The 15663-nt window shown below is 29.9% G+C and overlaps 1 protein-coding gene across 1 annotated transcript; it reads right to left on the reverse strand.

Annotated features, from left to right (window-relative positions):
* Positions 1-4559: 4559 nt before the first annotated feature.
* Positions 4560-8362, reverse strand: LOC122503900. The gene is made up of 4 exons (XM_043614661.1): positions 7440-8362; positions 5476-5693; positions 5124-5283; positions 4560-4681 (listed from the first exon to the last, which is right to left on the reverse strand). Exons 1-4 carry the CDS (start codon positions 7984-7986, stop codon positions 4560-4562), a joined length of 1047 nt encoding a protein of 348 aa, XP_043470596.1. The 5' UTR covers positions 7987-8362.
* Positions 8363-15663: the final 7301 nt, after the last annotated feature.

Below are 15663 nucleotides of genomic sequence, written 5' to 3' on the forward strand. Positions count from 1 at the left end.
TATTTTCAAATGTTGAATGAAAAAGACGTCTTTTAGACATCTTAAAGACATCTAATGGCCAAGACATAGAACATGTATAGGACGTCTTTAAGACGTCTTAAAGACGTCTTTTTGTACAAGTCCAAAAGACGTCCGCAAAAAGACATCTTTAGGACGTCTTTTGAACAAGTGTGCCCACTGGGTATATATTTCAAATATCTTTGTCTCCTTCTTTCTAGATACTAAATAACATTATCGGTCTCTGTTTATAACGCAAAAAATCTAACGCTATTGCTTTCTTCCTCTTTCGAAAGTAAATAACATTAGAATGTCTCTCTTTACCTAATTTGCATATCTACTCGTTTCATATTAAGGACATTCGAATTCAACCTTCTCCAAAAAGTCAGATATTTGATGAGGGAGTTTTAAATTTACTAGAATTATAAACGTTTTATAATGTATTCAACAAATATTGTAATTTTATCAATCATTTCTATTTTTTCCCTTATTTTTTATATACCTATGTTAATTTTAAAAATTATAGATTTTTACAGTATACATAAACTGATACTGTGTAATTAAAAATTTTAATAAAATTACCTATTAACCATCAAATATTTTTAAGTTGTTTTCTGCGACTATTTTCTGGTATGTCTATAAAAAACAATTTTGAAAAAATGAATTTAATAACTGTTATTGCTATAAAAAAAGTTTTTTGAAATTTGAATATTTAATGAAAGTTCTCATTTGCTCTTTTATTTTGAGTTTCTTTTAGTAACTTCTGTTGAACCAATTACATTAATTTGTAAAAAAATCATAAAATTATTTTAGGCCTAAAATTATTACTACAAATTTTACTAAATTAAAATTTGTTTAAAACTAATTAATTATACATTGGGATTATTTTATTCTTAAAAATTGAAACATGTTTTATAAACTATTTAATTATTAAAACCTTATTATGAGAATTTAGAAAATTGGAAAACTATTCCTCTCACATATTAAAATCCTGGTTTTGAATTATAAAAAACCAATAGCCAATTCGTTATCAGCTACCACAAAAACCCCCCGAGTAACAAGTTCTATGTCAGTTCAATCGTTTTTTAAAACTGTCGTCCACCATATTGGATCCGTCATTTTGAAGTAAGTATACCCTAGTAGCACGTCAGGTTGCCAAAACCTTGCAGAAACTTAACATTGCAAGGTTCGAAAGTTTGAGAAAACCTTGCAAATATTGCTGCAACTTGGGAATGTCCTTGTTGAGATAGGTTTTTGGAACTTTTTTGTGATATTGTTGAAGGCTTGTGCAAACTTGTCATCATTTTTAGCAAGGTTTTAAAAAAGTTTTAGAAAGTAATAAAAAAATATTGGGCAATATTTGGTTTCTGAAATAATACGTAATATTTTACTCCTTATTGTCGTTTATTAAATTTATTATGTACCCAGTGGGCACACTTGTTCAAAAGACGTCCTAAGGATGTCTTTTTGCGGACGTCTTTTGGACTTTGGAAAAAGTCGTCATTAGGACGTCTTAAAGACGCCTTTAATTGGTCTCTATAAGGTACTTCTTAAAGACGTAAATAAAACGTCTTAAATACGTCCAAAACATGTTCTATGTCTGGTTAATTGACGTCTATAAGATGTCATTAGAATACACTTTATTTGGACATTCTCAAAGAAGACCTGAAAATTAATTTTCTTTGTTATATTTGCAGGATTTAGATACTGAAATGAATATTACTGATGAATCATCTGAAAGATATGTTTTAATTTATTTGGACGATCCTTCTACCAAAAGAAGTTTTGATGTATTTTATACGTTATTTAGACAAAAGAAGACATATAAAAGTCGACTTTTACACGTCTTTTACTGCGAAAAGTATATTTTCTCCCATATTTTCAAAACTTTGAAAGTTAAATGAATATAATACGTGAATCGTTGAAAAGACATCTTAAAGACGACTTTAAGATGTCTTTAGAAAAACACGTATATTTTTGCTTATTATTTTCAAGAATGGTATGAACATTCTTCCAAAAAATGTTTGAAAATTTTATTATTTTTAAGTCATTTGGACGATAAAAGACGTCTAAAAGTCGACTTTTAGACGTCTTTTTCTGCGATTCGTATATATTTTCAACGTTATTTTCAAAACTTTGAAAGTCGAATCGTCCATAAGACATCTTAAAAACTACTTTTAAAGACTTTAAGTCTTTACAAACAACATACATTTGTGATTATTGTTTTCAAGAATGGTATCAACATTAATCGTCCAAAAAATATTTAAAAGTTTGTTTATTTTTAAATAATTTGGACGATAAAAGATGCCTTCACCTGCGATTTATATATATGTTCTTCGTCATTTTCAAAACTCTGAACGTTGAATAAATGTAATACATGAATCTTTCAAAAGACATCTTAAAGACGACTTTTAGACGTCTTTAGAGAAGACCTGTATTTTTTCTTCTTCATTTTAAAAAATAATATGTCATTTTATATTTATTTATTTATATTTTATGTTATTTGGACGATAAAAGATGTTCAAAAGTCGACTTTTAGACGTTTTTTCTTGCTATTAGTATACATTTTCTACGTTATTTCTAAAACTTTGAAAGTTGAACGTCCAAAATACATCTTAAAAACAACTTTAAGACGTCTTTACAAAAAACATACATTTTTGCTTATTATTTTCTAGAATGGTATAAACATTAATCGTCCAAAAAATATTTAAACATTTTGTTTTTTAATCATTTGGACCATTAAAGACGTTTAAAAGTCGACTTTTAGACGTCTTTTTCTGCAATGCATACATATTTTCTACGTCATTTTTAAAACTTTTAAAGTTGAATAAATTGTTCGGTGGACTTTTAAAAGGTAACTTATAGAAGTATTTTCAACGATTCATATATCTTTTCTGTTATAATCTCGAAATTCACGTAATTAAATGATTATGGTAAATAAATCATCCAAAAGACGTATTAAAAGACGTTGTCTTTTGAACGTCTTTCGAAGAATCATATATGTATGTTTCGTTATGTTTTAAAAAATTTTAAAATGACTAAGAGGAATAATATTTAAACTGACACAGAAAAAAGTAAATCTTTAATTAAAGATAGTCTTAAATTCAGCACTGTCTGCTATAATGTCAAATCAAACAAAATCCATTCCGCGAATTCAGTATTGACTGTCTTAAAAATGTTGTATTTTAATTTCAGGCTCAGCAGGGGCGTAGCCAAAAAAAAAGTTTCGGGGAGGTTTTATGGAATTTGATAAGAGGTGTACTCAGAATGAAATTAGAAATTTAGGCTTTAACATATAGGTTTTTCCAAAATTTCGGGGGGGGGGTTAACCCCCCTCCCCGGATACGCCCCTGCCAGGCTGCTTTCCTGTCTTAAAATATTTTGACTCGGGATTCGTAATCAGCCACCCCGAAAACCCCGAATATTGATTTTTAAGCAAATTAAATTGATTTTTAACAAGTCGTCTGCCATATTGGATCCACTATTTTGAATTTTCAAAATCTGACATATTCGTAATCAGCGGCCCCGAAAAGCCAGAAGTTAAAAATTCGAAGCGAATACAAACATTTTTTAAAATAGTTGTATTTACAGGCAGAGTGAGTAAATTTTCATGCTTGACAACTGCTAAAAAAATCATTTTTTTCAACTAATTTAGCTTGTTGGCAATATCACTACTTCCTTGTAAAGTAGATGGTTCAGTCTTAAATTTTACTCATATGAAAAGTCTTCAGCACGTCGGATTTACCCAGAAGAAATTTTCAAAAATTGCCAAAAACGTAATTTATGGGACTTTTACCCCCACGGTTTTCAAAATCCTGACGTGATGGGAGTGTTTCGTTTTCTGAGAATTAAATATGTTATAAAATAAATTTAATTTTGCATTCTAATAAATTCAATTATTGTCAGAAATAAAAAAGATTAAGGTTTTGTATGAAATTTAAGAAGATGTAAATTGGTGTTGACCAGAATAAAATTAGTTAGTTTTTTGGTGTAATAAATGTGTTTTCTTCTCTTGCTGGTCTAAAATTATATATTTGTTTTTAAAAAAATGACATGAGAACAACGTCTATGTCAATAATAAAGCTTTCGTCCTTCAAAGAAAGACCTCCTCAGTATGAATTTTTTACAATCAGTGAAATCTGTTTCAACAGTTATATTTTTTTTTTGAGTAAATAGTCAATATTAGCAACTAAATTAAAATTTAAGTTGCACGTCATAAGATTGCACGTCATAAAATTGCACATTTTTACAGTTAGTTTAAATATGATTTCAAAAACAGCATAAGTTATATATATTAATTGTTTTTTGACATGTTCTCTTTAAATTGTCAAAACATAATTGTCTTATATGAAAATTTGTGGTAACTTGCAAGTTTATAATAGGGCCAAAAAAATCCAAGTCAAGTTAAATTTTTTTATTCTCTAAGAACTGTATAATAGTATTGTAAAAAAAGTACTGTAAGACAAGTATTTAATTTTAAGAAATTAAATAATTAAATTTCTGATTAACTCAATTATAAGTATTATAATACTTAAAATGTAAAACTTTATAAGTTGAATGTTTTAATTTCGCTCATTACGGGCAATGTTTCTTTTTATTCGGTCTCCAGCCTTTCGAAACCAATCTTGTATAACAATTTTTATCTCATTCTCTGTTGAGCCCTTGTACATTTTAAGCAGTTCTTCTGAAATGAAAAGGAAATTTGGCTTAGTGCTGAATGAATCTTTACGCTAATACATACATTAATTTTTTTCAAATCGCGTGAGAGTGAAGGTGAGTGATGGTGAAGGGGTGAGAGATTTGGAGAGTAAGGGTGAAGGTGAAGATAAGAGTAAAGGTGAAGGCGTGAGTGTGGGCATAAGTGACAGTGAAGGTGAGAGTGAGTTTACGCTTTCTACACATATGTGCCTGCACCCTAAGAAGCAAAGAATTAAAAAGATATGAAAGGTTGAATTAAGAAGGTGGATGGTAGAACCGACTCTTGGCTCTGGACGCACGCGCTAATACCAGTCAGGTGTCAGTGATCAGTCCAAGCGAAGAGTCGGTAATTAATATAAAAACTTTAAGTTTGTTTAGAACCGAGAATTATGGACTATTAATAAATAATTAAATATTAACTTACTAACCTATAACGGTCACAGCTATTGTTTTATTTTCAAATTTTCGATTTCCTTTTATTCCTTTCCAAGAGTACTCCCGGGCTAAGGTATTAGTCATAATGTCTTCCATGACTGCCCTGCAAGCTTTAGCGACATTCTTTCCACCCTTTTGAGTCACCTTCCTTTTCTAAAAGCAATATTACATTATCAAGAAGCATTAACTTTTTATATTTCAGAAACAGTGCAAAATTTGAGCTAAATACTGTGTTAATATTAACAATATTTATGCAATATTGACTGTCAATGTTATATAATATTAAAATATAATAATTATTTAATAATAAAGATCATTTGGAAGTGATAATCTAAATGTAATTACTAATTTCTCTAAGGCTAGGTGATTATTTCCAAAGTCTTCTTCAAACGCCTCAAGTTCGTCAACCGTCTTTAGAGGCTCCTTTGGTAACGTTTCGTGAGACCCAGTATTAGAGTAATTCTTCCTTACTTCATTACTATCTTGTTGAATATTAATTAAATGATTCACCTTATTATGAACGACAATGAGAGTTCTGTCCATACGATACAATAACTCAATGTCTGAAAACAATTAATGATTATAAAATTAGTGGCAACTTACACTTCCATTCTACGGAAATTCTAATACCCGAATATTTCGAATACTGAATTGGATTTGAGTTTTAAATTACTCAAAAACTATTAATAATTATGATGAAATAAAAACCAGAAAAGATGAATGAAATTTTACTTAAAATCGAACACCAAGTTAGTTATTAAGTAAGTTTGTAAGTTAGTTAGTAAGTCAGAGTTGCCACAAATACTTAATTTTATTATGCCCTGATTTCCAGACAAAATTTTACACTTTTTCCGTGACTCTAAACAACATGCTGATTCACTCTAAAAATTATAAGATACTCAAAAAATGTTCTATTACATTTATTTACAAATTTCTTTAATTGTAAAATTATTCAAAAACATCAATAACTTCTTTTTTAAATAAATATTTAATCATTATTATTTTTCTGTAGGGATTAAAATTCTTCAAAACATTCAAATTTTCAAAACAAATTCGAAAAAAGTTAATTATTTACAAAAATCCTAAGAAAATCCTTCGCAATAATTCAATTATTTTTACAAAAAGTACAATTTCTAAAGAAAAAATTATATTATTTAAAAAAATGTAATAATATTCGTTGCAATAATTCAATTAATAATAAAACGATTATTCGATAATTAATTTTTAAATCAATTTTTATTAGAAAATTCTAGAATTCAATTATTTAAATTAAAAAATAAATAAATTTATTGAATAATTAAATGTTTGTTAAAATTGAATTCTCATAACGAATTTTATCAACAAATTTTTAAATAAGTCAATTCTTTGACAAATTTTAATAAAAATTTTAAAAATAATTACATTTTTCGAGGAATTTGATTAAAATATTGTATCAAAAATACTTCAAATCCTGCGATGAGTTTTATTATTTATGAAAATAATTAAAATTTTCTCAAGATTTTTATATAAATTGTTCTAAAACAATTGAATTTCGGAGAAGAATTTTATTATTTATAAAGATACTTGAAATTTTGACAAGATTTTTTTAAAAATTTTTGAACATAATTAAATTTCTGTGAAGAATTTTATTACTTTTGAAAATAATTTAATTCTTCCTACGAATTTTATTCAAGTTTATAAAAATAACTGAATTTCTGTGTAGAATTTTATTATTTATATAAATAATTGAATTCTTGCAACGAATTTTATTTAAGTTTATAAAAATAAGTGAATTTCGGTGAAGAATTTTATTATTTATAAAAATAATTGAATTCTTGAACAGAAGTTTGTTAAATTTTTTTAAATAATTGAATTCTTGCGACGAATTTTATGAAAATCTTTTTAAAAAATTGATTTTTTTCGAAAAATTTTATAAAATTTTGTATTTTAAATAATTGAATTCCTGTGAAAACTTTATTATTTATTTATTTATGGAAATAATTGATTTGTTTTGAAGAAATTTATAAAAAAGAATTTGTAAATAATTGAATTCCTGTGAAATTTTGACAAGAATTTTATTACAATTTTTAAAAATAATTGAATTTCAATGAAGAATTTTATTATTTATAAAGATAATTGAAATTTTGATTTGTCTGAGAGTTTTCTCATGAATTTTAAAAATTCAATTTTTTCCAGTACTTTTACTAAAAATCCCTGACTTTTCCCTGACGTCCCTGACCAATTTTACTTTCCCTGAATTCCCTGACTTGTGGCAACCGTGTAAGTGAGATAGTATGTTACTTGGCAAAGGTATATAGTTAAAAATTTACCATCAATTTTGTCTCCAGTTGTATCCTCCCTATTTTCAGGCGACGCCATTAAAGATCTATCATCTTCAATATTGTTTGAGACGTCTAAATTGTTATAAACCTCTTCTTGGCTGTTACTTATGTTAATGGTGACGTCAGACAGACTCTGTGTTAGGTTATTGTTGTCAGAATTCAAGGTTGTTGTAATATTAGACAAACTGTCACCTAATCTCTTTTCTGATTCTTTTGAAGAACTACGTTTTTTTCTGTCAAAGGTGTTTAATCTCGCTTTCTCTTTTAACGAATCAGGAATTTTATTTTTGTATGTTTCATCTTTACTTTTTTCTTCGGATGAATTACTTTTTGTACTTTTGGAAGTTACTGATCTCTTTTCCTCTCGTGACGAGGTTTTGTTTCTGCTTCCAAAACTGTGTCCTTTTCTTTCTTTTGATGGACTGCACTTTGGTTTTATTGAATTTGATCTTCTTTTGTCATTTGACATAGTATGGTTTCTGCTTCCAGATATTTCTCCTTTTCTCCTACTTGAAGAACTCTTCTTATGGCTCATTTCATTTTCTGATAGTTGTTTTTTTGATAAATTACGGCTTCTGCTTCCAGATCTTTCTCTTTTTCTTCCACTTAAAGTACTCTTATTTAGGCTTATTTCGTTTTCTGATCGTTGGTTTTTTGATAAATTACCGTTGCTGCTTCCAGAGGTTTCTGTTTTGTTTCTATGGAAAGTATGACTTCTGCTTCTAGACTTCCTTGTATGATGTTTTCTATTCTTTGATGAACTTCTCCTTCTGCTTTCAAAGCTATTTCTATGGCGCTCTTTTGATGGGTTACGTCGGCTATTTCTAGAAGTGTACTTATTTCATTCTAATGATGGACTATACTTTCTGTACTTTTCATTATTTTTTGCATTTGATATAACATCTTCTTTCCCCTTTCCCTCTTTTTTTCCATTGATCTGTCCGCCATGCCCATTTACTTCAACTAAATAAACAAAATTTTTATTATTAACTGTAAATTTGTGTTGTGTCGAATTTTTTATTCATTATTTAAGCATCTCAAGTTCAAAATCTAAATTATTAGCTGCGACTTATTAAAAAATTGGTCAAATGCGACCACTTACCAAGTCGAATAAACTTATCTCTTTTTAACAGTTTGGAAAACACTTATATCTTGTAAGTATATAGTAGAAACTACGTACTTTTGAACAATGTTTCAGAAGTAACGCAATTGTATACTTTGTACTTAAAAGATACGTGTTTTCCTAACTGTCAAAAAGAGATACACTACCGTCCACGAGTATCAGGACGATTACACGCGACTCTATAAAAAAACATGCGATCGCTTTTTCAATCATATCTCGGAAATCAAAGGAGATACAAAAAAAACTTAAATACGGTTAGAAAGCTTATTAAATTCTACGTAAAATAAGCCGTCCTTGAAGTTATTTCGTTAACTATTTTTTGAGTTGTAGACGAAAAATAAATAAAAAAAATTATTAAATTTTCTCATTTCTGTCTCTTGACTTCAACTTTTTCAAAAATCAAGAAAAATTTAAATAAAATTTTTCTAAAAACACAGAAATCTTTGTTAGAATTTCAGCTTTAAAATATGCCTTCAAAAATTAAAAAAGGTTAATCCGTCTTCGATATATCATTAAAAATGTGAAGCCGTGGTTCAACCGATTGGTGGATTGAAATTCAACTGTGACGACTCGGTTCTAGCTTCGCGCGGCAGCGAATAATAGAAAATAAGGACGATTTTTTGCTGAAGAATAATAAATAATGATGTTTCACGAGTAATATAAAGAAACTCAAAAGTTCATCGTTCCCCGCATGAATTCGTTCCTGTTTTCTCTCTCATTCGCTGCCGCGCGAAGCCAAAATCGAGTCGTCACAGTTGAATTTTAATGCACTAATCGGTCGAAACACGACTTCACATTTTTAATGATATATCGAAGACGGATTAACCTTTTTTAATTTTCAAAGGCATATTTTAAAGCTGAAATTCTAACGAAGATTTCTGTGTTTTTAGAAAAATTGTATCTAAATTTTTCTAGATTTTTGAAAAAGTTGAATTCAAGAGACAATAATGAGAATATTTCATCATTTTAAAAATTTTTTTCTCACTCTACAACTCAACAAATAGTTAACGAAATGACTTCAAAGATGGCTTATTTTACGCAAAATGTAATCAGATTTCTAACCGTATTTAAGTTTTTTTTGTATCTCCTTTTATTTCCGAGATATGATTGAAAAAGTGATGACATGTTTTTTCATAGAGTCGAATGTAATCGTCCTGATACTCGTGGACGGTAGTGTATAGTAATTATCCTAACAGAATAATTTTGATCCAGTGCTAGAAAAAAAATCAAAATCGCCTGTCCGTAAGTTTCATATTTTTAAGTAATTATCGAAAATTCTGAATATTATACCTGATATTTAAATAACCTAGTGCAGATAATTGCCTTATTAAGAAAACAGAAAATTTCTTATCATTTCTGCCTATCGTTTTTCACTTGGTGAAAATTAAAATTTGCTTCCACCTGCTCGACCACTATTATTTTTGTCCATCACATATTCTAGTCAACCAAAATAGAGTATCGTTAAGTTCAAAATCCAACATCGAAAAATCAAAGTTAGTAGGATCAAAAATGACATTTTAATTTTAATCACCCATGTATTTTGTGCAAAATAATTGTAAAAAAGTAGAATTTAAATTAGAGCTGTGCAAAATAATTCGAACCGGACTGTTCGAATTTTTTCGCCTAGTTCGGATGTCGAAAATTCGACATTCGAGTTACTACAAAATTCGAACCGAACCGAGTTTTGTTCGGTTTTGGTACGCTAAAATGTAGAATTCTAAAATTCGACATTTCAGTCGCCCAGTTCGAATTTTGCACAGCTCTAATTTAAATGTATGAAAAAAAGATTTGAAACATAAAATTCATAAGCATGAATTTTATATAAACCTTTAAACATAAATTAAATTAAAAACGCCAATTTAAAAATTAAATCTTCCATTAATAATAATAGTTTAGGTCAATAAAAAATACTTATTTGTTTAACGGTAATCGAAGGTCTGTGAACTTTCCATGTTATGGGAGACATCCGATTATCGCCCACCAGAAGCGGCAGACTGCACTGACTTGTTTAAATGACGTGATATAGGTAAACAAACATTTTTCAACCACGATTACGCTCCTGGTATTGAGCATGACATACGCGTCTCCCAGTTACTCTCCAGTTCTTCCAAGTTTTTTTAATGCATATTAACCCCATCGACTAAAAAACCATTGTAACTGTGAGCCGGATTACGTTGTGCAACAAATAAAATCCATATAAGTGCAATTGTGTTGTTATTTGTGCCGAAAATTAGTGTTTTGTCATACCTCGTGGTGATCGCTTGCTTCGTAGCATTAACCTTGTCAAAAACATTGGCCTCAAAATGGAAGACAATAAAACGTCTAAAACACTTTCCCTGCAAATCCCTACACAAAACCTTAAGTGCAGAGCATGTGGTAAAAAAGTTATACACCCAGTCCAGTGTCCAGGTTGCCAAGCAAACTATCATATCAATTGCACAGAAACTAGAACATCACTCATAGAAGGTATAGGTTATGCTAAGTGTTGCGGCCCTGACTCTTCCAGAACCCCCTCACCTACCGTATCAAACGCAAGTTCCCAAAGTGATGAAACCCTTCTCCCCACATCTGGTGTCAATACAATTGAAGCCCTCTCCGCACAAATGGCAAATATGACTTCTCGTTTACTATCAGGTCAAAACAGGGTAGAGGCTGCGGTCTCTCAGCTCCAAAAAGAAATGGTTGAAGTAGGAAAAAAATTTCAAAGACTAGATGACAATGTGTCAACAATCCAACAAGAAATAGTTTCCCTTTCTGACAGAGTTGAGGACATGGAATGCAAAATCACTGAATCTGAAACTACTGTTGCAAACCTGAATATATCGAGAGATTCTATATTGGGTGAGTGTGAAGATCGCTATAGAAGGAGAAAAAATTTTATAATTTTTGGCTTGAGTGAACAATATGATAACTCTGGATCATTTAATCAGGATTCAGATCATAAGTCTACAATCAAGTGTATAAATTCCCTATTCTCTTCTTCTATCTCCTTTTCCGAAGATTTAAAAAGTTCTAGACTAGGTAAATTTTCCCAGGCTCGCCTCACGCCGAGACCAGTCAAAGTGACTTGCGACACCGAGAGCCAAGCAGCCTTGATACTTTCTGCGGCGAGACAACAGAAATCAGCTGTTCTTCACAGCCATCCTCGTGTCACATTCGCTCAGGACAAAACTCAGTTACAACAACAAACGTACAAGCAGGTGAGAAAGTCTTACGACGACCGGATCAGCAAAGGAGACACCAACATCAAAATTCGTCACATAAAAGGAATCCCCACCATTGTAAAGACCTAACTGATACTGCAAATAAGTGTAGCGATACTAATGTGTGTAAACTGTTCTATCAAAATGTGCGTGGTCTAAACACAAAATTTTCCTTTTTAAGAGAATTTCCCGATTATAATTATTATGACATTTTAGCTTTAACTGAATCATGGCTATCGCATAATGTGTCATCACATGAACTATTTTCACCATCAATGTACAACGTCTTCCGTCATGATAGACAGTTGCGTAGAGGAGGTGGTGTATTGCTTGCCGTAAAATCAAACTTCTGTGTTAGTGACATTGAGATTACATTCCCAGAATATATATCAACCGTAATCAATTTTCTGTGCCTACGAATATTTCACCCTACTATTACTTTTGATGTACTTCTTTTATACATACCACCCAATCTATCCTTACAAATTTTCATAAATATTTTTGAATGTTTAAAGTCACAAATACATCTCCTTTCTAATAAAATAATTTTCTTAGGTGATTTTAATGTACCAAATTTCGTCGATTATGATAATACTAGATTAATTAGCGACAAGAGAGTTGAATCTTTATTATTGTTTTCTGAGTTTTTTGATACTCCCCAGTATAATTCGGTCCGAAATTTAAATGACACTTGTTTGGATTTAGTTTTCTCTAATCTTTTCTGTGACACTTTTCAGGCATCATTCCCATTGGTTCCTGAAGACCCTCACCATCCTTCTCTAAACTTAACCTTCTCTTACCCCACATCCCCAGACATCGCTGTTAACCTTATGCAACCAGAGCCTGCTCAACAAAGATTCAATTTTAAAGCCGGAAACTTCCCGATGATCTTTTCCGAACTCGCTACTTGGGATTGGTCACCAATAAAAGAAATTGACGATATAAATGATGCTTGTCTCTCCTTACAAAATAAAATTCTAAATACATTTGAAAAGCACATTCCATACTACAAAGAAATTAAAGAATCTAAAAAGAAATTCCCAAAGTGGTTCTCACAAGATATCATTAGCGATATTCATCTAAAAATTCTATTTTTCGCAAATATAGAATCTCAAAATCACCCACACTAAAAAATCAATTAAAACACCTCTCGAATAGTATAAAAAGGAGAATTCATGAAAAATATAAATCTTTTTATAGGTCAATCGAAAATGACTTTTCTGAAAATCCTAATGCCTTTTGGAAGTATGTAAACTCGGAAAACAAATGCCTAAGAATCCCTAAAGTAATGAATCTAAAAGACCATGTCTTTGATACTCCTCAATCAATTATAAATGCCTTTGCTAATTATTTTTCGAGTGTGTATACTCCAATTGATCCAAATATTCCTAACTCTAATCCATTTTTAAATTATAGTCATTGCATCGACCTACAACTAAGTATAACAGAAGTTTCCTCAGCGCTAAAATCGTTAAATCCAAAAAATACAGCCGGAACTGACAATATCCCTAGTTTTTTCTTAAAATACTCCTTCTCTATTCTAGCAGAGCCACTTTGTTTCCTCTTTAATAAAATGTTAGCAACGGGAACTTTTCCTGAATCTTGGAAAATCACAAGAGTAGTTCCAGTATTTAAATCAGGAGACAAAAGTGACATCACTAACTATAGACCGATTTCAATTATCCCTAATTTTGCAAAGGTCTTCGAGAAGTCTATATCCAAGTACATTGTATTTGACCTACTACCTTATATTGCAGAGGAACAACATGGTTGCATAAGCAATCGTTCAACGGCCACTAACTTAATTAGTATCACTCAATGCATTAACGATGCAATTTCTGAAGGAAAACAGCTCGATGTGATATATACTGACTTCTCGAAGGAATTTGATACAGTTTATTTCAACCTTCTCTTTGCTAAGCTTGAAAAAACGAACCTCTCTTCTAGCCTCTTAATATTACTCTATTCGTATCTTACTAATAGATCCAATATTGTTTGTTATAATGGCTTTTATTCTAACACCTTCATTCCAACTTCAGGCGTACCCCAAGGCTTTGTTTTAGGATCATTTTTGTTCAACATTTTTCAACTCTTTTGTATTGTCTAGATTCACCTACATTCCAATAGTATGGAATCCTATTTTCGATAAAGATGTCGATACGATTGAAAAAATTCAAAAGAGATTTTTAAAATACATATTTTTTAGAATCACAGGTACTTATCCATTACCAGGATCTGATTATATCGAACTTTGTAAAAAATTTAAATTCCTGACTGTAGCCGAACGACGTTTCATATCTCAATCGACATTCTTATTTAAATTAATTAACAACAAAATCGACTGTTCAAATTTATTGTCATTAATTTATTTCAAAATTCCTCGTACAGCCTCCAGATATTATTGACCATTTGCAATACCGATGCCCCGTTCAGCAATTGGGTTAACTGCTCCAATTTTCAACATGTGTAATGCCATAAACGTGATGTGTGCTCATCACAATATAGATTTAGACTTTTTTCATATGTCATTACCCTCTTTCAAACAAAAAATTACAGAATATATTGTATCTACGAGATAATTTTAGTTTCACATAAGTTAACAATAATTTTGTTATTGGTTATTTTCTTCCCCTTTTTTAGTTCACTTAATACAAAATTTTGATTTCGTTTATTTTTTTATTTTGTCTTTCTCTTTCCTCGTAACGTTATATAACTATACTCAATACCAGAATTAGTTGCTTTTAGCTATTAATTTTATTTTTCTTTCTATATTTATATAAATTACAAAACATTGTTTCCTTAGTTTTATAACACTTATGTAAATTTAAGATCCTATGTAATTTTCTTTTTGTATTGCCCTTTAATGGTTTTTATTAACCGTGGGCTTGTTATTTCATGCAAATAAAAAAAAAAAAAAAATAGACCAACGTACAACGAATAAGCATCTTCCAAAATACAATAATCCAAAAGATTGTTTAAATTCATCCAGAAACGCGGTTGTATAAAGTAAAATTCGAAAGTAATGTAATATATGCTAAGAATACATATATGACAGCTGGGCTATTGTGCTTGCTGCATGCTTCTGCCCTCTTCTGGCGACTGTCAGTAAACCGCTTTCTTGCAAGGACATTTTCAAGTTGCTGCAACATTGCAACAATATTGCAGCAATGTTTGCAAGGTTTTTCTCAAACTTTCGAACCTTGCAATGTTAAGTTTCTGCAAGGTTTTGTCAACCTAACGTGCTAGTAGGGTAAACTTATCAATTATGTTTTACTAGATCTCTAAATGTCAATTTTAAGTGAAATTTAAATTTAGGACACTAAATGTCTATTAAATAAGTTAAAAAATAATTTTCGTCTAAATTGTTGTTAAATAAATAAATAATCAAATAAATTATCAGCAAACGCATCCCAGATAGCAAGATGCGCGCATACTGTCAGGTATATTTCGCGCACACGTGCTGGTAATCAATAATAAGCAAAGGAACAAAATTTTCAAAATTTATTATAGTTCCTCTGCTTATTATTGTTTACAATATTAGATATACAATACTTTAATTTTTTTTAGTTATTTTTTTTATCAAATGATTTTAATATATTTTTATAATTGTTTATTTTAATTCTACCAATTACCGATCAATGTTGCAAGTATTGTTTTAATATTTGTGTGCGGAACCCGCCATTGCAGTGCGAGTACAACTCGCACTTGTCCAATTTTTTTTTATTTTTAGTTAAGAAATTAAAGTCAGAAAACAATCTCTCATTTATTCTCTTCAAATTTCACTCTCTTCCTTAAAATATTTAATGCCACGTGTTTAAACTAAAAAAAATTAAAACAAATTTTTTTTTTGAAAAAAAAAATTAAAAAAAAATTTTTTTTGATTTTT

Source organism: Leptopilina heterotoma, unplaced genomic scaffold (assembly GCF_015476425.1).
Source record: "Leptopilina heterotoma isolate Lh14 unplaced genomic scaffold, ASM1547642v1 Lhet_272, whole genome shotgun sequence".
Lineage (NCBI taxonomy): Eukaryota > Metazoa > Arthropoda > Insecta > Hymenoptera > Figitidae > Leptopilina > Leptopilina heterotoma.

Coding starts and splice junctions, on each gene's coding strand:
- LOC122503900 (XM_043614661.1), bottom strand. CDS start 7,986: ATGAGCCATAAGAAGAGTTCTTCAAGTAGGAGAAAAGGAGAAATATCT. Junction 5,694..7,439: donor AACTGGAGACAAAATTGATG/GTAAATTTTTAA, acceptor AATTGTTTTCAG/ACATTGAGTTATTGTATCGT. Junction 5,284..5,475: donor ACCTAGCCTTAGAGAAATTA/GTAATTACATTT, acceptor TATTGCTTTTAG/AAAAGGAAGGTGACTCAAAA.